This window comes from Piliocolobus tephrosceles, chromosome 7, assembly GCF_002776525.5.
Source record: "Piliocolobus tephrosceles isolate RC106 chromosome 7, ASM277652v3, whole genome shotgun sequence".
In the NCBI taxonomy this organism is placed as follows: domain Eukaryota; kingdom Metazoa; phylum Chordata; class Mammalia; order Primates; family Cercopithecidae; genus Piliocolobus; species Piliocolobus tephrosceles.
In genome coordinates this window covers 7,334,959-7,362,637 of record NC_045440.1, presented here as the reverse complement: position 1 = coordinate 7,362,637, position 27,679 = coordinate 7,334,959, and the positions used below count along the sequence as shown (strand labels likewise).

The 27,679-nt window shown below is 38.3% G+C and overlaps 1 protein-coding gene across 1 annotated transcript in view; it reads right to left on the bottom strand.

Moving 5' to 3' along the window:
• The window catches only part of CSMD1 (CUB and Sushi multiple domains 1), a 2,063,566-nt gene that overhangs the window by 1,085,240 nt on the left and 950,647 nt on the right, over positions 1–27,679 (bottom strand). The window contains exon 4 of the mRNA XM_026453909.1: positions 12,922–13,116. Within this exon, the coding sequence (XP_026309694.1) occupies positions 12,922–13,116 (195 nt within the window). The remainder of the gene's footprint in view (positions 1–12,921; positions 13,117–27,679) is intronic.

Here is a 27,679-nt window from a genome sequence, read left to right as displayed (position 1 = left end):
TCTCCAGGCAACCAGCACCCCCTGCCCCACTCAAACTCTTCAGGGGTCAAGCATATGTTTCTCAAGTTCCAATATCTGTTTCTCAATTCTAAGTTAGGTTATTTTAGAAATATTTATTTTTCTCATGAGTTAGAAGGGAACAGACAGCATGTGACAGGGGCCGTGGCATGGACTCCGTAGCCAAAGTGTCCAGGGTCAGATTCTGCCTTCCCCACAAACAGTGTGGGACTTCAGTTACGTCACTGAATTCCTCTGTGATGGAGTCTCCTCATCTAAACCAGAGGGATGATGATAATATATAACTTCCAGACTTGTCATGAAAGTTAATGACAAGAACATATGTAAGGCATGTAAACATTGCCTGACACTTTGTGACTGCTTTCTGTTTAACTCTGATTATCACGCTTCTTTCTTAAAATCTACAATTGTAGTGACTAAGCTGAAATCTCCATCACTTTGAGACAGATGCTACTCCATTTGCTATAAATTATCTGTATCTGGACTATTGCTAGATACCTATTTCTGTACTAGGTCATGTTATTGCAAGAATTAAAGAAAAAGGAAAGAAACACAAAAAATAGCTCAACAGTCCAAGACAGGTTTATTTTGGAGATAAACTCAAGAGGGGCTTCTAGCTGAGTTAGGTCAGAGCTACTCTCTCTTACAGACTAAGAGTTTTTAAGGATTCCGGGCAGGAGAGCTTATCACAGTCTTGGAATGTTTCTGTGTCTCTGTCTTGCTTATCTGGAAGGGAGAGTTTTGTGTCTGCTCCCATATATCTCCCTGAAGCTGCAGGCACATCTCCAACATTGCTTTTAGCTTCCCTATCTTCATGTACCTAAAGGGAAGGGGATGTGCTTATTAGGGCCCACTGTTTTACTGGGGCCCATTGCATGAGTGTGAAGTTTGGTGGTTACCGAAGAGACATTCCCCATTCCCTCTGCACCTGAGCTATCTTGTCTGTGTTTTACTGTCTGCTCTTGCTGGCTGCTTGCTGTTAGAAGAGAAGTGATTTCCTTGAAATGCATGGAGTTAGAAAGGGAGCTGGAACTTATAGTGTCAGTTTGTCCGAGATAATGGTGCTCCTGCTCTGTCAGTTATTTACATGCACGTGGGTATGAATGTGCCTGTTGTAGATGTAGTTTTCCCACTATTTCTGTCCAAGTGGTGGTGTGTAGCACTGCCACACAGGCCTTTCTTTCACTAGGCACTCTTTTCCTTTTGCCTGAGCCCCAAGCCATTTCTCTCCTCAAGTCAGTCTGCTAGGTTCTTATTCTAAACAGTATCAGTAATTCATAAAAAAAAATAAAAAATAAAAAATAAAAAAAAAAAAACTTTTATTTAAGAGCTACCAATATTGAGATCCTGTAGTCTACATGAATTTCCTTTCAAACTGTTTGCCATTTTGCTCTGCGCACTTAGTTCTAAAATCTAAAATTGTGCTTAAGAGTGGAAGGGAGAGTAGGTAGAAAGAGTAATTATAGTAGCTGATATTTTTAGTTTCTCTATGCATCAGACTCTTTGCTAACCATTTTACCTGGGTTATGCCATTTAATCTTTACAACAGATTTCTCAAGTAGGCACTTTTATACAGATAAAAATCTCGAGGCCAGAGAGATTAAATAAACTGACCAAAGACACACAATGCCCAATTGATGGCACCGGGATTTGCCCCAGGTGACAGTGCACAGCTGCTGAATAAGCTGCTTCACCACGACAAGCACTTTAATCCCCTTCTTTCTGTGCTCAAGACTGCAAGATGTTGAATTTCATCTAATCCTTATACTGACACTGAGCATGACATCTGTTCAAAATATTTACTTTTTCTATGCTCTATTGATATTATAGCATAGGGACTGGTTTTGTGACCTCTAGGGTCAGGCTGCCTGGGTCCAGATCTCACCTCTATTGCTTTTTGGATTCGTGAACATCTCAGATAAGAAGAATACATAATCAAGATAGGAATACATAATCAAGATGGAGAAGTCTGAGAAAGGCCTCCAATTCTGTTGTGGTAAGAGATCATAACTGCTAGGTCCCTAGAATCACTCTTCTGTGTTTTTTCTTGCTTATTCCAGGAACATACAACAAAGTTGCTTTCATCTTACTCCACCAGCGAATCCACATGTTCCTCAAAAGTCTTCTGTAATCTTCACTCATTAGACCCGACGTCATTACTTCCAACCTTGAGAAAAGGTCTGAAAGGAGATTTCTTTTGAGAAGCCTTTTTAGATTAATCAAGAGTTAGCTCACTCTTATCTTTTGCCTAAACTAATTTTAAAACAGACTCTGCTCTCTGGTCCTATTCAACTCAAATATGCTTCAGCAATTGCTGAAAGCTAAAGGGAAGAATTTCCATCACATTGTGACGTGGATTTTTGTATCTCAGACCCATTGTCTTATCAGTCTTTATAATTAAGCTGCATCTGTTTATTCAACCCTACAACATAAGTGAGAATAAAACCCACTGACAGCATCAGAGCTCTACAAGCATAAGCAATAATGAGGACAGATGATAAAACAAGTTTAAAGTTGAGGCTCAACACAGAAGTCTTGAGTGTATGTGGCTCATGAGCATGTGAAATGTGGCTGGTCAGCACTAAGAAATGGCATAACTGAAACACACATCAGATTTTGAAACTAGCATCTTTTAAAAAGCAAAACACTTCACTTATAGTTTACATTGATTCTGCATTGAAATTATAATCTTTTGGATATATCAGGTTGACAAAATCCATTATTAAACCTTATTTCACCTGTTTCATTTCACATTGTCGTGTAGCATCTGGGGATTTTTAATTCATCTGTGGCTCACATTATGGATTGTGTTATATGTTCAGTGGACAGCACTGCTCTGTTCTTGGTTATGTGTGTGGCAGTTGAATCTCCTACATCCCCAGCATCATCCTCAATAGAGTGCGGATGCTCCAGCTGGGATCAGCTCCTTCTGAGCAGGTGCACCTGGGATCATCCTCATGCTACGTCTTATCCTGATCCCCTCAAATGACTTATCATGTGCAGCTGCTCTCTTTAAACTCTCTCTACCCATCCCTTTTCTTTTTTGATGCATGCCTGCAAAACTTCTCCCGAGTGACTATTATTTTTCCTCTATGTTTTGTTGGAATCTCCCTTTACCTATCCCCATCCCTTCCCCAATCATCTTTATTTTGAGTGACAAATGAAAAAGCCATTTATTGATAAAACCCAATCAAAGAAACTAAAGACCCTGGACTCTAGTTGGCTCAGAGATAACAATGAAATAGTATCATGCCCCTCTCTAGCTTGGAAGGAAGACAAACTCCCCCAGATCATTAACAAAGCTGACTGGCTCTTTTGATCTTTAATTTTTTTCAACTAGCTTCAGTCAAGTGCTGCCTAGGAAAGGATAGTTAGGTCTGTCTAATTCTGGAGTCCAACACTGGAAAGTCCAATTGCCTATATTTTTCCTTCTTTAATATAAATATTTAGATGAATATGTATGGGAGCATGTATACACACACACATATATATGAATGTGTATGGAATATATATATATATGTATTACAATAGCATGGTTATTGGTAATAAAGGTGCTGATTATGTTGGTCTATGCCTCACTATTCATTTGCTTATTTCTTATTTATTTCAGATCTCAGAAAAGGAAGAGAAGTGTTATTTATTGCACACCCCTCCAATTCTGCAGAAGTAAATAGTATACTTAAAATAATGAAGCAACACTGTAAAAATTATGGGAGGAGATATTTTCTATGTACAATTTTGTACGTAGCCAATACCTCCGTCAGTGCGGATGCAGACAAGGACATTTGCAGCCATGCTCAGGTTTAAAGACTTCCTTCCAAAGTAATATTTGGAAAACATTTGGAAAACGTTTGAGGTGAAACTGAGGTACAGGAAGTTGTCATGAAACAGGGTGCGCATTGAAGGCACAAGTAAAGGGAAGCCTCCAAGGTACTGCTTTGCAATAGTCCTAGTCCTAGAAACCATTCTGGAACCCTCTGGGCGAGTGTTCAGGAGAAGAACGTGGTAGATTTGGGGGCAATGAAGGCAAGGGGGATATTGAAAAGCTGTGGTGAATGACAACTTACTAGATGAACAGTAAACTAGAAACTTTAGGAGTTACAGAAAACGATTGCATTCCACATATTAAGTAACCATGTGTAAGTTAGAGAAACAAATCAGTGGCCTTCAGAAAGAAGAACAGAGTTCATTCAGAGCAAGAATTCAGATAGTTAAGAAGCAGAAAATACCTGGATTATTGTGATGAAAGCAAGTGTGCAACTAAGCAACAAGAGAAAAACAAGGATAATTCAAAATTTTAGGACAAATAAATAGCAGTATGGCAAAGACAGGTAGTCATTTACCAAATCTGTGTTTTTCTTCTTCCTGAGCTCACAGATGCTTCCATTTCCTGGCTTTCTTTGCAGTGAAATGTAGCCTCATGGCTGAGGTTCAACTAATGCAGCAGGTGTGCAGGAGACGTACATGAATGTGTGCAGGACCTGCCCATCACAACTCAAGTTCTTCCTTTTCAGCCAGCGGAATGGAGCAGGCTGGAGACCTTCAGGGAAGTCAGATGTGGAAGGTGGCCATCTCCAAATCACCGCTGCCCATAAAAATATCTGAACCAACTACCCATCATTGAGACGCATTTTGAATTTAACATGCGCAAATAATATTTCTGCTTGAGCCCATTAATACTGCATTAATGAAACAAGCAGAACAAGAATGCCCTGGTCCAAATGTGAAACAAAAGTAATTACAACTTCATTATGGATAATTGAGGCAAAGCCAGCGCTCATCTGGACTGTGGGTTGAGTAGTATTAGGGACTGTGATGTCAGAATCACAGAAGAGGAAGTCTAATTACGGGCATATGCTTGGCTCTGTGGTGAGCAATATTCACGCACTTACCAAACTATGAATGCTTACTGCTTTTCAACTTTTACAAGCAGCCTTTAGATACCTTAACAGCAACTTCATTATTATTATTTAATAAATACAAACGCTAACATAGTTGATACTGCAAAAGTTCTACTGCAATTGAGAGAATAAAGAGGACAAAACTGGAGAGAAAATATACTAGAAAGAGTAGAAGCAAGGATATTCACATCTTACTAAATGGAAAGACAAGAGATGTTACCAAAAATTAAAGAAATACAGCATAAAGAATCAACTATATTATTCTAGTTCCTAAATATAATGGATAGTAACAAGACATGGGAAACAGAAGTGATGTAACATAATACTCATATCAAGCTGTCAATTGAGAAAGTTCACAATGGATAAAGCACAAAGAATAATGCAAACACATTAGATAAAAGACAATAATGACAGAAAACCAGAAATGGTTAAATGTTATTGATTCTATGGCTAAAGAATATGGATACGCTGATGGAAGTTTTCATGGTAAAACTTTCTTTATTACTAAATTCTTTAACCATGTTCATATGTTACTTAACTTAAATGCTACTAAAGTTGGGAAGAGACCACTAAAACTATAGCTGACTTGTTACAATGTCCAAGTCAGAAATTTAAATCAGAGGTCAAGTCAATTTGAGACTTTATTTTTTCACCCTTATTACAGAAATAATCATATTTTCCCTGCCCATTTCTTAAGGTTCTTTGAGGCACAAGCAGGATCTTGCATTTAGGGGCCTCAGCCTATTCCCAAGGAGACATCACATAAATGTGACTTCTGGATGCCTTCCCAAGGTGGTTCATTGGAGTTGCACAGAGGATGCTAGTGCAGGCCACTCTGTGAAGTGCAGCATACATAAACAGTTGTCGCTTATGACAGCTTGTGACTGGGAACTTCCAGAGTATGACTTCAGGGATCTCAGCTCTGCAGTGCGGTTGAGAATTGTTTTTTTTAAGTAAGGTTTGCTAAAACAGTGTTCCATCATAGAATAAATAAAGGCATGTTAAAAAGGTGGTGTTCTGGTGAGAGGGAGCATGAATCTCTGTCTGAGGTACGATTGGGCTGAGCTAGGCCTGGCTGGGTTCAAATGGCCTGATGCCTCGGTGATTACATAGGTAGAATTAGGCAGCCGGGGTAAGATCAAGCTAATACTCACAAAACTAAGATTCAGAATTGGAACAATGGAGTAAAAGGGAACACCGAAGGGGCTGCAAGAGATGTTGAGACTGTAATTTCCCATGGATGTGAGCTCCTGTGAAGAAACGCACCCTCTCCCTGGGAAGTGTTCTGGATCAGATGTTAGCTTTCTCATGGAGGAGGATTCTCTGAATACAAATATTTACCTACTTCCTTTCTACCTTCTTGTATGCCCCTATCCAAAATCCAGACAGTGGACCATCTTTCATGTTTTCCAATCGGGAAGAATACCTTTGTTTTGGATTGGATCCTCTATCTCCCTGTAGTACCCAGAACTCAAAGTAATATATAATCTATCCTAGGCTCTACCATTATGATTTAATAATTTACGACTCAATAATAAAGTATAGGAAACATAAAGCAAATTAAGAAGGCGTTTAAATCAAGAGACAAAAGCATTTTTCATTGAAACTATCTAGTTTCTTCTTCTCCTTTTTCATATTTCTCCCCTAGACAGACATCATGCCTGTAAGAAATGAAACAGCAAATCCTTTTAAGGACTGGCAGAACATGGCAATAATATACAATGAATAAGGTGAATTAAGAAAGATACAGATATTAAGTTAAAAGACTCAAGAATAATGAATAATTGAAAGATTACCTCTCCAGAAAAAGAAATTGTGAGGTCTCATTTTTTATGTCAATGTGATGCTTGTTCCCTGTTTAAGGGACACAGTTCTAAGCAAAGGTGACTGGCCTCTCATTTAATTCTATGCTAATTATTTTCTATTAATTAAATATACAGTTATACCTTTTTCTTTAAAGAACATCATGGCTACATATATAATACATTTAGGTGTCATTATTCGGGAAAATCTTGCCAGTTTGAATAAATGATAAACTTTTATAACACTGGCAAAAGATCGTTGTAGGAGACAGTCATGCTACTGTTAGGAACTCTATAAAAAAACTAACTCTTCAACCAATTTCTGCAAATAAATAAGTATGAATAGAACTTTGGGGAAGCAGAATATATACTCATTTCATTCATGTGAATTATCTCACTCCATATGGCTGAAATTTCTATCTCTCATAAATATGTCACATTTACACATTTACAAGAATTAGATCATTTTTTCTTTATAATCTAGTTATCCAAATCCATGAGAAACTGTGCTGCATCATTCAAATTTGTTTTATAAAATAATATGTAATTGAATGCCCTTTGACGTCATACTAGACCACATATTGAAAAAAGCAAAATTTAAATGTAAATTTAATAATCTATAATACAGAAGAACAATGTTTCCTGTGATGAAAGCACATTGATCTCATTGCAATTCACTACATTGGTGGCAGCATCGGAAAGACACTTAGCTGACTGTTATGCCAACTTTGACTACAGATATGATTATGGAAATTTTAAAGATCCTCCAATTAAGAAGAAAACCATTGGAGGATCTGTGAGTAAAAAAGCAGTAAACAACGAAGGAAAATACTCATGACACAGGCCAAGTTTTAATGTCACAAGGAACTAAGGATACTGCCACTCACAATTTTACTGGTGGTATCTTATCTCCTGGGAATTTACAAGCTAACACCTTCAAGACATCATTTCAAAATATAAAATTGCAATCAGATACATGCTATCTGAGAGACCAAGGGGCTTTTTTTTTTCCTTAAAGAAATTGTAAGAAGGGGTTGCAATGATAAGGCAAAATTTAGACTTAAGTTTGAAGTTGACAAATGAGTAAGATTTATGGCTGTAGGGAGATGATAGGGAGACTCTGTGGCAGTGTAAAAACCTGAGCAAAAGTTTGGAATTTGGCATGGTGTGGTATGCTGCTGAGCGAATTCCTTAAAAACCAACCAAACAACAAACAAACAAACAAACTGAAAACCTACTTTGCAGTGTTTGCCCAATTCTTATGGTGTAGTCCCACCATGACAGATAGCAAGCTAACCACATGATATCGAGGAACACAGAGAAGCAGATAGTTCTCAGGCCAGCCAGGATAGGTCAGCCACAGAAAAACACAGCTTTGTAGAGCGAAAAGCTTTACACTCATGTTGGGTACACTACCAGGTGGAATTGCACCATTTAGTTACGATGAGGTAAGGAGCATATAAGGAAGCCATGTTGTAGGTTTGTACTTTATTCTTGTTGAGTCACCAAAGTGGTTTGGCTGACAAAAGAAAGGTTAGGATGAAGACGGATGTTAGGAGAGAGTGAGTCAGGAGTACAAAGCAGAATGATGATATGGTTTGGCTGTGTCCCCACTGAAAATCTCACCATGAATTGTAATCTGAATTCTAATCCCCTACTCCCCATGTGTTTGGGAGGGACCTTGTGGGGGAAGGTTAGATCGGGGGGTGGGTCCTCCATGCTGTGCTTGTGATAGTGAGTGAATTCTCATGAGATCTGGTGGTTTTATGAGGGGTTTCCCCTCTTCACTCTGCACTTCTCACTCCTGCTGCCCTGTGAAGAGGTGCCTTCCATCATGATTGTAAGTTTCCTGAGGCCTCCACAGCCATGCACAACTGTGAGTCAATTAACCACTTTTCTTTATAAATTACCTAGTCTCAGGTATTTCTTTGTAGTAGCATGAGAATGGACTAATACAGATGACAACTGACATTCTGGACATGGGGGCCCCTTCAACAAACTTGAAGCCAGTCTGGTTGAGAAGGGAAATACATAACTACAATAGTACAGTATATGTAGAAATCGAAGTAAGGCAGAGGCACTTCGAAAGGAAAAAAAGAGCATGACTTGAGATCTACATGATCTATTATAAAGTAAATAAAGAGAACAAAGCCAGAGTCACTTTGATTTGTTTTTTCTGAGAGTGAGAATGTAATGGAAATAATGGTAGAAATAAGGAAGAAGAAAGAATATATTTAGGATGCCCAATGGGACTGTCCTTAAGTGAGATCAATTACTTGAGAAAAATCTGTGGAAAGCAAGGGAAATGGGATATAGGTTTAGATTTTGAGGCCACCACTATTTTGACAACATAAAGATGAAAAGTAATTAATAATAATAAGAAAAAATGAAAAGGGACATAATAAACTTCAGGAATGTGCAGAGAAAATGAGCATTTTAGAAGAAATAATGGGCATCTAGAGGAGGAAGTCATCATCATATGAATTTGTCTAGGACAGAGGAATAATTTGAATATGATTAATCCCAACTCCAACACCTATCAGCAGGAACACCTTGAGAAAGTCACTTTTCCTACCTAACATCCGGATTCCCCACCTATAATCTGAATATTAAATAAAATGCCTACTTATGAAGATTAAATTTGCTAAAGTAATGGCTGGCTTAGAGTAAGTGGACAATACATACTATCTTGTGGGGTGGTGGTAGTAGTAGTAGTAGTCGTGGTCATCATATGTCATTACGAGTATAATAAGCATCAAGCAGATCTCATAAGAGTATAACATTTTACAAAAAAAGAAAAAAATAGGCAAATATGCAATAACTAGCAAAGGATAAACTAAAAGCATACTGAAGGAAATAATACAATGTCACATGATGACTTGCAGTGGAGCCTGTGAATTGACATGCTTTCAAGCCTAGATTAAAAGCCAGATTTATGTTTGGGTCTTAACATTTACCATCTCTGGAACCTTTTGGAAATTAAAACTCTATTTCTTTACCTTTTAAATGAGTGTTAATAATTACTGTATTTGTGGCTTCTTATGAGAGTTAAATGGTATAATCCAAGTGAAGTGTTTAGCACTTTTTCTGGCATCTCATTAAGACCTCAATAAATGTTACCTATACTTTTAATTTTGTACTCAAAAGATGAGTTTTTCTTAGGAAAGTCAAAACCTAAGAGTTGAAGTGTGCTCTTTTCTAAAGTCATTGGAACAGTAAAATAATACTTTTGGAAAATGTGAGAACAGCAGTGCTCCAGGTAAAGGAATTCTCATCTTGCTCTGAAATGTGACAATGGCACTTGGAAGAGGGCACTAACTTACAATCACCTTATCTGAGAAGTCTGAGAGTGTTGAAAGAGTTCTTAAAATATACATATTAAATTGTCAAGGAGTGTTTGTAATTTTTAGTAACAAAAGATTAAACAGAGGCAACAGGGCTAGAAGGACATAAACTTTGGCATCAAATCTTTGAATCCTGCAACAAGAGGTGATGAAAATAGGCAGAAATCCATGAAGATTGAAAAATAGAATGAAAACAATTTTGGATATTTGGGGGATATAATAATAAGTTGAATTAGTCTGTTTTCACGCTGGTGATAATGCATACCCAAGACTGCACAATTTACAAAAGAAAGAGGTTTAATGGACGTACAGTTCTATGTGGCTGGGGAAGCCTTGCAATCATGGTGGAAGGCAAGGAGGACCAGGCCACGTCTTACATGCATAGCAGCACGCAAAGTCAGCTTGTGCAGAGAAACTCCCATTTTTAAAACCATCAGATCTTGAGAGATTTGTTTACTATCACAAGAACAGCACGGAAAGAACTGCCTCCATGATTCGATTACCTCCCAGTGGCTTCCTCCCACAACATGTGAGAATTGTGGGAGTTGTAATTCAAGATGAGATTTTGGTGGGGACACAGTGAAACCATATCATTTTGTTCCTGGCCCCACCCAAATCTCATGTCCTCACATTTCAAAAACAACAATGCCTTCCCAACACTCCCCTAAAGTCTTAACTTATTTCAGCATTAACTCAAAAGTTCACATTCCAGAGTCTTATCTGAGACAAGGCAAGTCCCTTCTTCCTATGAGCCTGTAAAATAAAATGTAAGCTAGTTACTTCCTAGACATAATGCTGGTACAGGAATTGGGTAAATACAGCCTTTCAAAAATGGGAGTAATTGGCCAAAACAAAGGGTCTATAGGCCCTATGCAAGTACAAAACCCAGCGGGACAGTCAAATCTTAAAGCTCCAAAATTATTTCCTTTGACTTTGTGTCTCACATCCAGGTCATGCTGATGTAAGAGGTGAGTTCCCACACTCTGCTCCTATGGCTTTGAAGAGTACACCTTCCCTCCTGGCTGCTTTCATGGGCTGGCATTAAGCGTCTGCAGCTTTTCCAGGTACATGACGCAAGGTGTCAGTGGATCTACCATTCTGGCATGTGAAGAATGGTGGCCCTTTTCTCACAGCTCAACTAGGCAGTGCCCCAGTAGGGACTCCGTGGGGGAGCTCTGACCCAACATTTCCCTTCTGCAGTGCCCTAGCAAAGGTTCTCCAAGAGCCACCCCCACCACCCACCCTCCATAGCAAACTCCTATCTGGACATCCAGGAATTTCCATACATCCTCTGAAATCTCAGCAGAGGTTCCCAAACCCAAATTCTTGACTTCTACACATTTGCAGGCTCAACACCATGTGTAAGCTGCCAGGGCTTGAGGCTTACACTCTCTGAAGCCATGGCCTGATCTCTGTGTTGCTCCTTTCAGCCACAGCTGGAACGGCTAAGATGCAGGGCACCAAGTCTCTAGGCTGTACACAGCATGGGGACCCTTGGTCTGGCCCACAAAACCATTTTTTTCTCCTAGGCCTCCAGGCCTGTGATGGGAGGGGCTGCTGTGAAGACCTCTGACATACCCTGAAGACATTTTCCCCATTGTCTTGGGGATTAACATTTGGCTTCTCATTACTTATGCAAATTTCTACAGTTGGCTTGAATTTCTCCTTGGAAAATGGGATTGTCTTTTCTATCACATTGTCAGGTTACAAAGTTCATGAACTTTTATGCTCTGCTTCCCTTATAAAACTGAATGCCTTTACAGCACCCAAGTCACCTCTTGAATGCTTTGCTGCTTAGAAATTTCTTTCGCCAGATACCCCAAATCATCTCTCTCAAGTTCAAAGTTCCACAGCTCTCTAGGGCAGGGGCAGAAGTCTCTTTGCTAAAACATAACAAAAGTCACCTGTGGCCCAGTTCCCAACAAGTTTCTTATCTCCATCTGAGACCACCTCAGCCTAGATTTCATTGTCCCTATCATTATCAGCGTTTTGGTCAAAGTCATCTAACAAGTCTCTAGAGAGTTCCAAACTTTCCCACATTTTCCTGTCTTCTTCTGAGCCTTCCAAACCGTTCTAACCTCTGCCTATTATCCAGTTCCAAAGTCGCTTCTACATCTTTTGGTATCTTTTCAGGAGTACCCCACTCCTGGTACCAATCTACTGTATTAGTTCCTTTTCACACTGCTGATAAAGACATACCTGAGCCTGGGCAATTTACAAAAGAAAGAAGTTTAATAGACTAACAGTTCCACGTGGCTGGGGAAGCCTCACAATCACAGCAGAAGGCAAGGAGGAGCAAGTCATGTCTTACATGGATAGCAGCAGGCAAAGGGAGAGCTTGTACAGGGGAACTCCTCTTTCTGAAACCATCAGATCTCATGAGACTTATTTGCTATGATGAGAATGGCACAGGAAACACCTGCCCCTGTGATTAAATTACCTTCCACGAGGTTCCTCCCACTACATGTGGGAATTGTGGGAGTTACAGTTCAAGATAAGATTTGGGTGAGGACACAACCAAAGCATATCACAAGTCCTAAACTTGCTATTGACTTTATGTGGCCCAATCATGATTTCTTTCATATTATAACATGTAATATTATATATTATTATGACATATTACATGCTATTACTTACATATTAGTAACATGTAATATTAAATGTTATTACATGTTACATGTTATTTCTTACATAGTAATAACATGCAATATTGCTTTCAGGAGCAGAATAAGCTGACATAGTGAGAGTCCGCCCAACATGTCATCTTTTCATTTAAGTGGAAACTTTTATAAAAGCAGCTCCAAAGCCATTGCCCTGCCCTGGAGTCTGCTCACCAGCCCCCTTGTAGCACTTTACCTCTGCAAAAGGGAGCTGGGAAGTCCCACGATGCACCATTTCCTGGGCTAACAATGCAGGTCAGGATGGCATGGCCTTCCAAGATGTAGCCAGAGAGGCAGCTGTATCGGATTTTGTCTCCTATGTTGAATCTCGTTCCGTGGAGAACACCTTTCAGGATTTCTCCAGGATTTCCACAAGTGTGGCTAGGTAAAACTATTGGAAAGAGAAAAGAAAGGAGAAAAAACAAGTTAAATTTTCTATGGAGAGCCACTTATAACACAAAACAGACACCATTTTTGAATTATTAAAATGAGAAAATGTCTAGTATCAGAAAAATATTAATTGTTCCTAAAAATTAAACTGAGAAAAATGTCTTCTGGTTTTAGAATATCTGCAGTATAGCACTTTTATAAACATTATAAAGTGTAAATAAATGCATTTTGTTGAGAGAAAAATATAGTCCTGCTTTTATTCAGTGTTCCAGATAATATCTAGATTATATTTTTCTAGTCATGAAATTCTGCGTACTCCTGTAGTGAGCAACCAGATATCAGTGTCAGCAGCCAGACACAGTAGACTACAGAAATCTAGAACAGCAGTATCAGAAACACTGCAAGAGAGAATACTCATATCCTATTTATTTTTATACTTCCAGGACCCGTATGGTGTCTGTCATACATCATTACCCAATGCTCAATCAACATTTGATGGATAAGCAATTGAATTAAATAATTAACTAGAAATCTCATGCATTCATCCATCAATGTATAAAAAAGGGTTCCACTACTGTATTCCAGGCCCGCAGCCAGGCTCCGTCCATTTATAGTGTCTGATTCAAAAGTCAGTTTCAGTGCTAAGTTTTGACAACACAAATACTGAATTCACTTGCATTTTGCAAACCGAGAATAAAAGTCAAAGCCTGTCAACCATCTGAATGCACACATCCTCTCAGCCAGGGTGATTCCAAAGTTAACCTGAAAAACTAGTTCGGGGAGCCAGACATGAGGCTCCTTACTTCGGATAAGAAACACAGGCGATCTGTTTTCGGAAACCTGCTACCTGGAGGTAGCATGATAAAAACATTGGTCTCTGCAACCCTTTATTCTAACCGAGACATTCCTTTCTATTGATTCCATGTCTTTAGACAATAACTTAACTTTCTCAAGTAATTTCCAATATGAAAAAAGAAAAAAAAAAAAAAAAAAAAAAAAACCTGGCCGGGAACGGTGGCTCATGCCTGTAGTCCCAGCACTTTGGGAGGCCGAGGTAGGCGGAGCGGATCATGAGGTCAGTAGATCAAGACCATCCTGGCTAACATGGTGAAACCCCGTCTTTACTAAAAATACAAAAAAAAAAAAAAAAATAGCCAGGCATGGTGGCAGGTGCCTCTAGTCCCAGCTACTCGGGAAGTTGAGGCAGGAGAATGGCATGAACCGGGGAGACGGAAGTTGCAGTGAGCTGAGATCGCGCCACTGCGCTCCAGCCTTGGTGACAGAGTGAGACTCTGTCTCAAAAAACAAAAACAAAAACAAACAAATAACCTTTGACTCTACCTATGACTTGGAAGTTCCCACTTCTAGTTGTCCTGCCTTTCCAGACCGAACTAATGTACGTCTTATGTGTATTGATTGATGTCTTGTGTCTCCCTACAATGTATAAAACTAAGTTGTGGCTCAATCGCCTTGGGCAGTTGTTCTCAGGACCTCCTGAGGGCTGTGTCATGGGCCATTGGCCACTCGTATTTGACTCAGAATAAATCTTTTCAAATATTTTACAGAGTTTGACTCTTTTCATTGACAATTTCAATAATGGGGTATTGATTCTGTTCTTTTTGATCCTCTCACTTTTTCCTTGATATGATTCTCTGTCTAAATCAACCAACTTGAAACTCCATTCCATACTCATAGAACACGATTGTGAACTGAACTGGTGCACCATTCAGTTGAATGGATGAAATTCATCATTGTGGGCTATTGTCTCCATATCTATGGTTTAAATTTAGTGTGTCATCAGTAAATTAGCTGCTACTATTTGTATTCAAATAAGTTAGGAAACTTACTAGTAGGAAAATAAAAAGATTTCCAAATAAAAATGTATTTCCAACTGAACAGAAACCATGTTATGTCCGTATCCATTGTCTTTGCATTGGCATCAGGGTGTATTTTAATGTATTGGTATAATGTAGAACAATATTTTCTGTTTTATTAGTTTTTAAACTGAGAAACATATAGAACTTTTTTAGAATGTGAGAAAGGAATCTCAGCTATTTCTAAAGTTATTTTTTATTTATCATGATATTACTTAAGTACAAATTGAGCTATGTAGAAATACTTAGGAAATAAATACTAGTGCTTAGATATTGAATATTATTGACATGTTTATGAAATCTCTATTTACATAAAGTTTTTTCAGTTCTAGTTTTTAAGAAATAATTTCTGAGAGCAGTCTACAAAAATCTGTTTAAAAACACAACAGAAAATAGTTCAATATTGTCTACAATCATTTTTGTTGTCTTTTTAAATAAGAAAATTCTGAATTTAATTCCACATTCATTATCCCTAAAGCAAAAATCTGTGCTATTTATAGTATATTAAAAGTGACATTTATAAGGAAGAAAAACTTTCCATTTTATCAGGGCAGCTCTTCAACTTATGAGCAGAACGCCGTGTCCATCAGCTGAGCTGAGAGCTCTTATGGTTAAAGACGCAGGCTGAATAGCCACCGTAAGTGGGAAGAGTGAGAAACAGTGATAAAAAAAGGAAATGTGTGACAAAAAGATTTTTGATGTTTTTCTTTAATGTCCAGGAATATTTAAAACAAATCATCACGTCTTCGTAGGGTCATTATTATTTTTAACTGTTACTGCTAATTCTTCTTAGAAGGCACACATTTTCCAACAGAAGGTGCCCAGATAATTGTTCCCCAAAGACAAGGGTTATCAATGGAAATCCATCAAATAAGCCTGCTGAAGATAACCACAATGACCAGTCATTGTCATGCACGGAAAATCCAAATGAACCACTCTGGAAATGGAACTTAGTCTGTGCGACTCTGCTATACATTTTTTCTGTTAAAAGAGCCTGAAATTATTTTTTTCAATTAACTTTGGTATGAATAATGTAAATGATTATCGTGTAGAAAGATCATTGGAACATTCTACAGTAATATATGACTGTGAGCTGCCTAACGACAGCTCAATGATAGGCCTCATATACAACGTCGGTCCCAGGAGATGATGGCCTACTGATGTTGTAGCCGTCACAATGTGGTAACGCCAGGTGCGACGCACATGCCTGTGGTGACGCCGGCGTGAACAAACCACCTGAGCTGCCAGTCATACAAATGTATAGCACATGCAATTAGGTCACTACACATGCTTGATGATAATAATGAACAACGGTTGCTGGTTTTGTATTTACTATACTACACTTTTTATCATTATTTCAGAGTGTGCTGCTTCTACTAAAAAGAAATAATGATTTAACTGTAAAACAACCTTAGGTCCTTCAGGAAGGATTCCAGAAGGAAGCACTGTTATACTAGGAGACGAAAGTTCCATACCTGTCCTTGCCCCAAAGACCTTCTGGTGGGACAAGACGTGAAGGTGGAAGAGATGACCCTGTGCAGGCCTAGGCTGGTGTGTGTGTGTCTTAATTTTTAATGAATACAGTTTAAGAAGTAAATATATATAAATTTTAAATAGAGAACATCTTATAGAATAACAATATAAATGTTTTGTACAACTGTGCAATGTTTGTGCTTTCAGTTAAATATTATTACAGAAGAATCAAATGCTTAAAAATGAAAAAGAAGTTTATGAAGTAGGGTTACACTAAGCTTACTTTATGATTAAAAAAATGTGTGTTGACACATTTAGTGTACTCTAAGTGTAGAGTGTTTATGAAGTATACAGTAGTACACAGTCCTGTCCTAGGCCTTCCTACGTTCACGCCTCACTCACACACTGACTCACCCAGAGCAACTTCCAGTCCCACAAGCTCTATTCCCCGTAAATGTCCTATACGAGTGTAACATTTTTTTTAATTTTTAATACTGTTGTATTATTGTACCTTTTCTATGTTTACAGACACATATACTTACCATCATGTTCCAGTTGTCTACAGTATTCAGTACAGCCACATGCTGCACAGGTTTGTACCCTAGGAGCACTAGGCTACACCATAACACATCCTAGGTGTGTGGTAGGCCGCGAAACTTGGGTTTGTGTAAGTGCACTCTGTGATGTTTGTACAGGGACAAAATCACCTAAGGATGCATTTCTCGGAATGCATCCCTGCTGTTAAGTGACACGTGACTGCATGTAACATATCTCAAGATACTGTTGTTACGGTCAAGCCTCACACTTTATTATCTACAGTATATTTAGTAAATTTAAAGAGAACTGGAGCCCTCCAAAATTTTTACCATTGTACTCTGCAATGGTATTTTCCAGCAGTGTAGAAATGTACTGACTTACATATTTTTGAAGGGAAAATATCATTATTGAACACAAGAGTCTCCCCAAAATTTCTGAAAAGAAATATTTGTAAACACCCATGTCTTCAAACTTCCAACAGACAGCTACTCCCATAAAAATGAATATGAAAAATATTTATTCCATTCAATTTCATCAATTTAGGAAAGGTATTTTTAATAGGGAAAAATTAAGGCAGATGTTAGAAGTAGCGGATGTCAAAGAAAAAACTAGACATCAATGCAGAGCATGCCTGTTCTTTTGATGAAATTGCATTTCCCATTGTATCTGACGTAAATGATCCTTTTCCAGGTGCAGTTGCAGGCTTTTATTTTACAGCAGGCCCTCAAATAGCACTGTTGTCATCACCACTATTTCATTACAACATGGACGAGAAAAATAAATAGATTCCTGACCAGGGCCACTGTCTGTTCTTTCCATGTCTGCATGAGGTATGTCTAGTTTCCTCCATATCCCAAAGATGCGCATGTTTGCATGTTAGGTTCGTTGGCATGTGCCCTGGGTCCCTGTCTCTGTGTGTGTGTGTGTGTGTGTGTGTGTGTGACCCTGCCATGGTGGGGTACCCTATCCAGGGCTGGTGCCCACCTGGCACCCTGAGCTGCTGAGACAACTCTAGCCACCCACAACCCAAAACTCAAATAATTGGATAAATTATTTTACTTGTTTTTATTAATCTTTCTTAAATGAATGTATAGCTCACATCTATTACAGTGTTCAATATTAGAAGTGTTTTGATCTTTAATATTTAGAATTTTGGTCATGTTTTGCATGATGAGTAATATGCCATAGGAACTTTACTTTTGTTTATATCAATTAGCCTGTGGGAAAATTGGTTTTGTCATATGCTGTTTTTCTTAGAGTCACATTTTCCCAGAACCTACTGAGTACATGAAGTGAGCATTTGCTGTAACAGCAATGGCCATCAGCTCCAGCAACAGCCCAGTGGCGTTACAGAGGACAAACAGGATGTCTACTTCTGGGGCATCTTAGATCCCTTTAACGGTTTGCTTCTTTCTCTTATCTACAGATTTTTGTCTTTACCTTAACATCTTGACACTTAATTATAAAAGAATTTGAAAAACACACATCAGACACAGTCTTTGCAAGCTGCTGTTTTTCAATTGACAAGGATTATAATGGAAAGGAGAATGGCCTTTAGGTCTCTTCTTTTACATTGATCAGTTCTGCTTATTTACTGAAAATGTTTTCCCATCAGTATTTATTTTACAGGGGAAGGTGTCAAGATTGAATGAGATAACAGGTTTCCAAATATCTGTTCTTTATATGACTCTATCAGATTTTATTGTAAACATCCGTTAATAGTTCTGAGGGCCTTGAATCATTCCAAGTTGGAACTGATCTTTTTATCTTTGTATATAAATATCAATATATTATAAAGTAGCTCATATATTTTCTATACATATATACAATAACTAAAATTCACATAGCTCATAAGCTTAGTGGGAATAGGAAAAAAAGTTTTTCAAAATTCAGCTGGACAAAATGTTATTTTAGAAGCAATGAATCAATAAATAATGTATAATTTTAGTCACTTTATTTCCACATTTGGCAAAAAGTGTAAATAAGTATCAGAGGCTTAAAACTAATTTAAGGATTTTGGAAGCAAAATAACTTAGGAAATGGGAAAAAATGATTAAATCTACCATTTAAGGTTTAAAGGAATTTGTGTTGGTGACACAAAGTTATAAATTTATGATTTAGGAATTGGGGATTTTCATCTTCAACGAATTTTCTTTTTAAGAAGTTTTGTAAAAATTTTAGTGGGAGCAATGTGAACAAATAAATAGAAATAATTAAGAATAAATTAGAATATTTTCTTCTAGTTGCAAACACTAACAAATGCAACATAGACATAGTATTATAAATCTATCAGCAATTTTATTAATACAATCAAAAAACTTAAAAGTTATAAAATATTAATGGAATTGTTGGTAGGTCAATGCAAAGATTTAAGACACAGACACAAAAACTGCCAAAATATGATAATTCAGTGGTTGAGAAAAACTAATTTAAAAGCAAGTAAATTCAATCCAATGTCATTTCTGCCAATTTCATTTTAACTAAATTTTTAACCAGTTTGCCTGAAGATTATGCGTGTCCCTTTATGACTCCCACAAGCAATAAATACACATGAAGAATTTAGTAAATACTGAGTTGACATAAACTCTACTTTTAATTCTCTTTATTTCCTGAGACATTTGCACTCTTTCCCATAGATGCTTCAAGAAAGCAATACTTATTTAGGTGATGGGAATTCTGCGGCCAACGCAGACAGTTGGTAATGTGAAAGGATTTCTTGAAAGAGTTCTGGAAACATTTCTTTCCTCTCATGGCTGGTTTCCACCAGACCTCATGAAGCCAAGTTTGTACACCAGGGCTCAAAACTTGAAACATAGGCTGCCATTCTAAATATGAACACGAAAATTCTCTCCGTAACACTCTATTTGGCAAGTACATATGGTCACAATTCAGTGACTTAATTGGGCTATCACATCAAACCTTTAACCCAGCTGTTTCAATAATTAAGTGGATGTCATATTAAATATCTTCCCACAAGAAAAGTGAAAGTATGATACAATAAAATACAACATTAATATTCATTACTACATGGGACAAGGCTATCGAAAAGAAGTTTGAAATTCATCAAAGGAACGGCAACATTTTTAACAGCATGTGTACAATCAGTGGACTTTCATTTGGAATCTGGGTCCCTTAGGGTTCCTGTCCATTTCTTTACACTTTGCCTGTCTAGTAGTCTACCGGTAGCTTAAGGTAATACAACTCCAAATTCCTTCATGATGTGCATTTCCATGTAAACCAACGACATCAGATGTGTTTGCTTTGGACTATTTGCTGCTGAAAGTTCTTCACCCCACTCTCTCTCCTGGCTTTGGGAAGGATTAGAAAAATCGGGTTATATAATTTTCAGGATCACATTAAAAAATCAGATTTTCAAATCTTGTAACTGACATTGCTTCTCTTTACTGGCTCTCTGAATGCGGGCCAATCTGTAAAAGGAGAAGGTGCTGAGGAAGCATTTATGACAAAAGCAATGAGGACCTCCCAGGAGGTAGCAGTTACTGAATGCCTTCTATTTTCAAAAAGTCTCATTCTCCAGGATGAGGAACGACAGTGAAAGAGAAAGACCTCATAGAAAGCATTACTATGGGAAGTAATAGAAACTGGCTGAGAAGAAACTCAATGAGGAAGTGGGTTGTAAATATACTTACAGGTGGGAAAGGGCAAGATTTGGCCAAATAAGAAAGGAAAGATAAATTGATGTGGGGGAAGTCGTTGTGGCAAGCATTTATAGAAAAGTATACGGCACAGTGAGTTACAGTCATCAGACCTGGCGTGAGATAGATTTGTGTTTCTGCTCCAGAAATTGATCTTGTAACGTTGGACAAATTACTCAGACCTTAGTTTCCACATCTTAAAAAGGGGAATGAAAAGTAAAGCTTGCTTGTGGGTTTATCACAGAAAATTGTAAAAAGATATCACAAAACATCAGGGCACTTGGTACAGGTTAAGTGCTCCATACACGTCAGGACTTTTAAGTTTATTTTCCCCAACTCTAAAGCACCATGCAAATGTTAGGGAAATAACACAATTTTCATAGTATACAGAGATTTTAACATATCCCAATTTCACAAACAATATTTTTAAAGGGTATCAGAGTGAAGGCTATTATTAAAATACTAGCATAGTTGTAATGGAAGTAAAAGAGGACATCCTAATTTTTCACTTAGCAATATTAAGTCTACTTCATTATTTCTGCCTTATAACTGGAAATACTTGTACAGCACATACTATGTGCTAGACACTGTTCTAAGTAGTTTGTATAATATGTGTATATATATAATTAATAATATATATATTAACACATACTATGTGCTAGACACTGTTCTAAGTAGTTTGTATAATATATGTTAATATATTATATATATTTACACATACTATGTACTAGACACTGTTCTAAGCAGTTTGTATATATTAAGAGTGTATATGAGTAAGTACTATTATTATGCCCATTTAAACAAACAAAAGACATGCTGCAGGGAGATCAAGTCACTTCCATGACACATAACTGCTAAGAATTGGTGGTAGAGCTTGCATATGATGGATTCAGAATCTCTACTTTCAAGCATGACAAAAAGCTCTTTCATATGAAAATGTGGCTCACATCAAAAGAGATGATGATCAGGTGTCATTTGATCTACAGTGTTCACAATGGAGCTTTGTTATAATAACAGGGATATATGGATTGGGGAGACTTACCATGTTTTCTTAGGTAGAACTGAGGGCACAACTATAACATAGTTTTAAAAAAATGTTTCAAGCTCTCCAGGCAAATGCATTTAACAGCAGAAACACTGCAGGAGAGACTGCAGTAAAGTCAAAAACTAGGTAAGCGACTAGTTGGCAAATGGATTTGAAACCTGTAGACTGGATGTTCAAAAGATTTTGAATACCACGTGAAAGACATTAGAAGCTCTTGACAATTGAGAAAATAAAAATGTTGTTGCAAAATGATTTTGACTATGTAAACGACTTTTGAGAAGCATCATGTGTATTTACTAGTGTGAATTATGAAATAATCTTATAGTGTTACATTTTGACCTCACTAGTGAATCTTCATGTGGTCCTGTATTTTCTTTTTCTTTTTCTTTTTTTCTTTTTTGAGACGGAGTCTCGCTCTGTTGCCCAGGCTGGAGTGAGTGGCGCGATCTCGGCTCACTGCAAGCTCCGCCTCCCGGGTTCCCGCCATTCTCCTGCCTCAGCCTCCCAAGTAGCTGGGAGTACAGGCGCCGCCACCATGCCCGGCTAATTTTTTGTATTTTTTAGTAGAGACGGGGTTTCACCCTGTTAGCCAGGATGGTCTCAATCTCCTGACCTCGTGATCCACCCGCCTTGGCCTCCCAAAGTGCTGGGATTACAGGTGTGAGCCACCATGCCCAGCCAGGCCTTTGACATTTTAAACGCTAGAAGAATTAAACCATATATAAATTTTCACAAAACTATGACAAGAATTGTTAAATGCAAATCAAGCTTACTACTAAGAAAGAAGCAACATCTTTCATGTTTCAACCTACATCCGGCCTTAAAAAGTAGTGTCTGTAAGGATCAAACTGTTCCAAAAATACTCAACCAAATCCCAGTGAAAGAATGTTCAAGAATATTTATGAGAATACAAAAATATTCAGCACCTGTCAAAGTGAGATTCACAGTGTCTGGCATCCAATCAAAAAGTACTAAGCATGCAAAAAAGTAAGAGGATGTCCATAAGAAGAAAACTCACTAAATGAAAAATGAGCCAGAAATAAAACAAAATTTTGAATCAGTGAACACCAACATTAAAACTGTTATCAGAATTGTATGGCCTGTTCTCAATCAGGTGATGATGGAACATATTATCTTGAGACATGGAAAATGTAAAAAAGAAAAGAAAAGGAAAGAAAAGAAAAGAAAAAAAAGACCTAGATTGAACATCTAGAGTTAAAACCATGTAAGATTCAAAACTCAATGGATGTTATAAGGTAGAATGGATATAGCAGAAGGTAACATTAATGAACACATAGAGATAGCAAGATAAAGTATTTAAAATGACACATAAAAGAAAAAAGAAAGATTTCCAAACAAAATCAAAACAAAACTAAGAGCACAAAGAATCAATGAACTGTGGGACCTCTCCAAGCAGACCTATGTGTGTAATTAAAGTCACCAAAGGCAAGCAACACAAAGAGGGACAGAAAAAAAAAAAGAAAAAAGAAAAGAGAAAGAAAACCAATTACCCCAAAACTTCAAAATTTACTAAAACAGTGAACTCATAAATACAAGAAGTTCAATAAGTGCAAAATGCAAAGAACATGAAGAGCACGATATCACACATGTCAAAATCAAGTTGCCTAAATACAGCAATGAAGAAAAAATCTTTAAAGCATCCATAGTAGCGGGGGTAGGGGTAAGGTTCTGTGTTGGGAGACAAAGATAAAGGTACCAGGCGATGCATCTTCAGAAAGAATGAAATCAAGGAGAGACTGAGCAACTTTTAGAACGTACCGAAATAACGAATAAGCAAAACAACTCTCAGTCTAATAAATTTACACGGCAAAAATATTTTGCAAAATCACAGGGTAGAGAAACAAGTTCAGATATGTGAAAACTGAAAGTCCATTACTAGCAGGCCCATACCACAAGGAATATTAAAATGGGTCATTCCAGCTGAAGGAAACAGTGTAGTAAGGAACACCAAGCACCAGGAATGATACCTGTATGGGGAATTACACAATGTTTTATTTTAAAAATCTGTTTAAAGGCTTATTAGCTGTTTAAAGCCAAATCATATATATTTTGGGTTTCTAACATATGTAGAAGTGGCAGAAATGACAGACATACCACAGAGGCTGGGTAAGAATAAAGGAGAGTATATTGCTGTATCTTGGCTACACAATAGGTGAAGTGGTACAACATATATATGTGTGTGTGTATGTGTGTGTATATATATGTGTGTGTGTATATATGTGTGTGTATATACACACACACACATATATATGTTGTACCACTTCATATATATATATATATATATGCTCAGGCCGGGCACAGTGGCTCACACCTGTAATCGCAGCACTTTGGGAGGCCGAGGCAGGCAGATTATGCGTTCAGGAATTCAAGACCAGTCTGGCCAACATAGTGAAAACCTGTCTCTACTAAATATGGGGGGAAAAAAAAATTAGCTGGGTATGGTGACCGGCGCCTGTAGTCCGAGCTACTTGGGAGGTTGAGGCAGGAGAATTGCTTGAACCTGGGAGGCGGAGGTTGCAGTGAGCCGAAATTGCACCACTGCACTTCCAGCCTGGGTGACACAGCGAGACTCTGTCTAAAAAAACAAAACAAAATAAAACAAAACAAACAGAAAAGCAGCAGTGTAACATCACAGTAGATTATGGTAGAGTACCATAAAGTCTAAAGTCACCCCTAAAACAGCAAAGACAAATGTTACAGCTATTAAACTAGCACAGGAGATAAAACGAATCACAAAATGTACCCAATCCAACATAAGGAAAACATAAAAAGAAGGGGAAAGAAGAAATTGAATGACAAATATGAAGCAAACTGCAAGGTGGTAAAATTAAACACAGCCATACCAATAAACACAGGAAGCATAGATGACACAAACCTTACAGTTACAAGGTGGTTATCATGATACTGGATGAAAAATACAACCAGTGTTATGTTGTCTTCAGGAAAAAGTATTTTAAATAGAAATAGACAAACAGATAACAGTGAAATAATAAGAAAAGACAAATAGCTTTATGTGTGCCGATGGCTGGCCGCCTTGAGGGGGAAATGAATGTAGAATAGCCAAACTGGAATTTCAAAAGACCGAATGCATTTTTTAACTCTAGGAGTGGCGGTTCCTGGGTGAAACTATACATTTATTTCAGTGTTCTGAATTACAGATTCAATTACCTTAAAATAAGGTTTATTACTAATAGATACTATTGATATCTTGCTGAGATTCTGTTTCAAATGCTGGACCGCTTTATATATGGTGTTTCAAAACTTACATATCTCCACATGAGGTATCATTATTCCGGTTTCACATATAAAGATGCTGAGACCCAGAGAGGCTAAGCAACTCAGTTAAGATGACAGAGATGAACCTGCATCTGTATAGACCTATGATATTTCCACGACTTACTGTCGCAATTGTGTTGATATAATTGAAATGCTTTTAAATGCAACTGTAATGTTAGAAAGAAATAATTTTGGCAGAGTTTAATTTTTTTAAAAAAAGGCTGAATAATTAGGAGACCAGGGTTCCTGTCTTTTCTTGCCCACTGCTTGTCTCTGTGATATTATTTGATATTATATTTTCTGGCTCACATCTTCTCATCTTAACAGTAAGAAAGAAGACGAGAAGTGGGATGGACTCATTCATTCTAAAAGTTGAGGCATCTGCACAATAACTGCTGTTTCAAATACATACAACTTCTCTTATTTTCTCATACTTCCTTATTGCAAATTTAAAAATATAAAAATGGCAAACAAAAAACACAGAAATCATCTCTGAAAATTAATGCAAAATTTAAAAATAAGACAGAATGCAATTCTGTTTACCATTTACTTATTAGAACCTTGTCTTAATAAGCTCAAGGCGATTTCAGTCTACTTTCTGTCATTCTAAGCTCTAAAATTCTTTACCATAAAAGACGCTTAACTCAGTCTAACTGGAGGGTCACATCTCAGAGGCCAGCAACCCCTCCAGAGGGAGGGAGAAGAGTCAGGAGCATCAGGACACTTCGTTCCCTCTTTGATTCCACCATGGCAGAGCTCAATCACTGGAAGGATAATTAAATCCAGGTCTTACTTTCTTCTCTTGTGCAATGAGAAGAGCCTTAGTAGGTTCCCAGGGAAGCTGACTGGGAGAGCATGTCTGCATAATCATAACCGGGACAGGAAGGAAGCGGGATTGGGCAGAGAGACAAGATGACCTGCAGTCAGCCAAGGCCTCAGCCAGTGCTGCAAGGAGCTCTGCTCTTGGAGATGTGTATTGCTCCTTCAGTGCTGTCTACACTGGAGTGAGAGGTCAGAGCCTTCTAGTCCAGAACAGGCCAGTTCCAACATGGAGGCTCCTGCCTAGATGCATACCACCCTGGCCGTATACCACCCTGGGGATGTACCACCCTGGCTGTGTACCGCCCTGGACGCGTACCGCTCTGGACGCATACCACCCTGGCTGCGTATCACCCTGGATGCATACCACCTTGGGTGTGTACCACCCTGGCCACCTACCACCCTGGCTGCATACCACCCTGGCCACCAACAATCCTGGTTGTGTACAACCCTGAATGCATAGCACCCTGGACACGTACCACCCTGGACTTGTACAACCCTGGGCATGTACCAACCTGGCCACATAGCATCCTAGCCATGTAGCACCCTGGGGCGTACCATCCTGGGTGTGAACCACCCTGGGCTTGTACCATGCTGGGGACTGTACCACCCCGGACTTAGCAGCCCTCAGAGGCCCAGATTGACTTCTCCCATGAGAACCTAAATTTAGAAAAATGTCCCCATGGCATCTGAGAGTAATTATACTCAACGTCTTGCTCACGGAGGTGTTTCTACTTCCTGTGTTATAGTTACAATGTTACGCCTGAACCTTCCAGGTTTACAAAGCTGGTTTACAGGGAAGTCATGCACCCCAGGTGTGGTGTGGAGGCCACAGACGGGGCACGGGGAGACACTGAGCATGGCAGTCACCACCTGTGCCCTCCCATCTGCAGCTGCCACACAGTAGTGGGATGGGGCACTGGGCAGTGGGGTGCTCGTCTCTGAGGAACCCACCACGTGGGCAGCATTTGTCCTGTTAATGAGCTTAGGAGCAGAAGTGAGACGAAGCCTGTCATTTCTTCCCACATACACTAACGGAATCCTATCCTTGCAGGGGTTAGGCAGGTGAAAGGAACATCAGTTGTGTATGCTATGAGCAGATGAACCGTTTCAAGGACACTGTCATTTAAAACAGTGCCGCATTACCAATCATCAATGACAAGTGGCCACAGCAGTAGAAATGACCACTGAGAGCATTGGAAGGGCCACTGGTGCTGGGGTCAGAATCCTGCGCCGAGCTCGGGGCAGACCAGATCCAGGGACATCATGGGACCCCGTGGGCAGCAGATGCCGTTACAGCTCAGACACAGGATGTGCAATGTTTTAGAATGAAAGAAACTCAAGAATATTCCTGCACTACAACACAGAAAAGGCGAAATTAGCTTGAAGAGGTGGATTGTAGGAGAAATAATTTTAAGTAGAGAACCTAACAGTCAAAGCAGCAACCATAAGTTTCAAAGACTAAAATAAAACATGTGAATACAAGCGAACTATGAAACACAAAGACTAAATTACATACATTAAAGCTATTTCCAGACATTGTGAGATATGACTTCTCAGCGTCTTCATCATCCCCTTTTTCTTTCAGACCCTGGGCGCCGCATTCTTTTTTTTTTAAATTAGGATTTTTATGTCTATGCTCATGAACACACACAGGTATTATACATTTTCTGGAAAAAGTACATCTAAGTCATTCATATCAAAGTATATTAGATTCCCGTAAAGTGGATATAATTCAAAATAATGGTTCTACAATTGTATTTAAATAGAAAATGTAGGATTTATGCAGATTAGATTTTAAAACCAGTTCCTCTAATTTATATATATATTATATAATATACAATGTATTATATATCTCATATA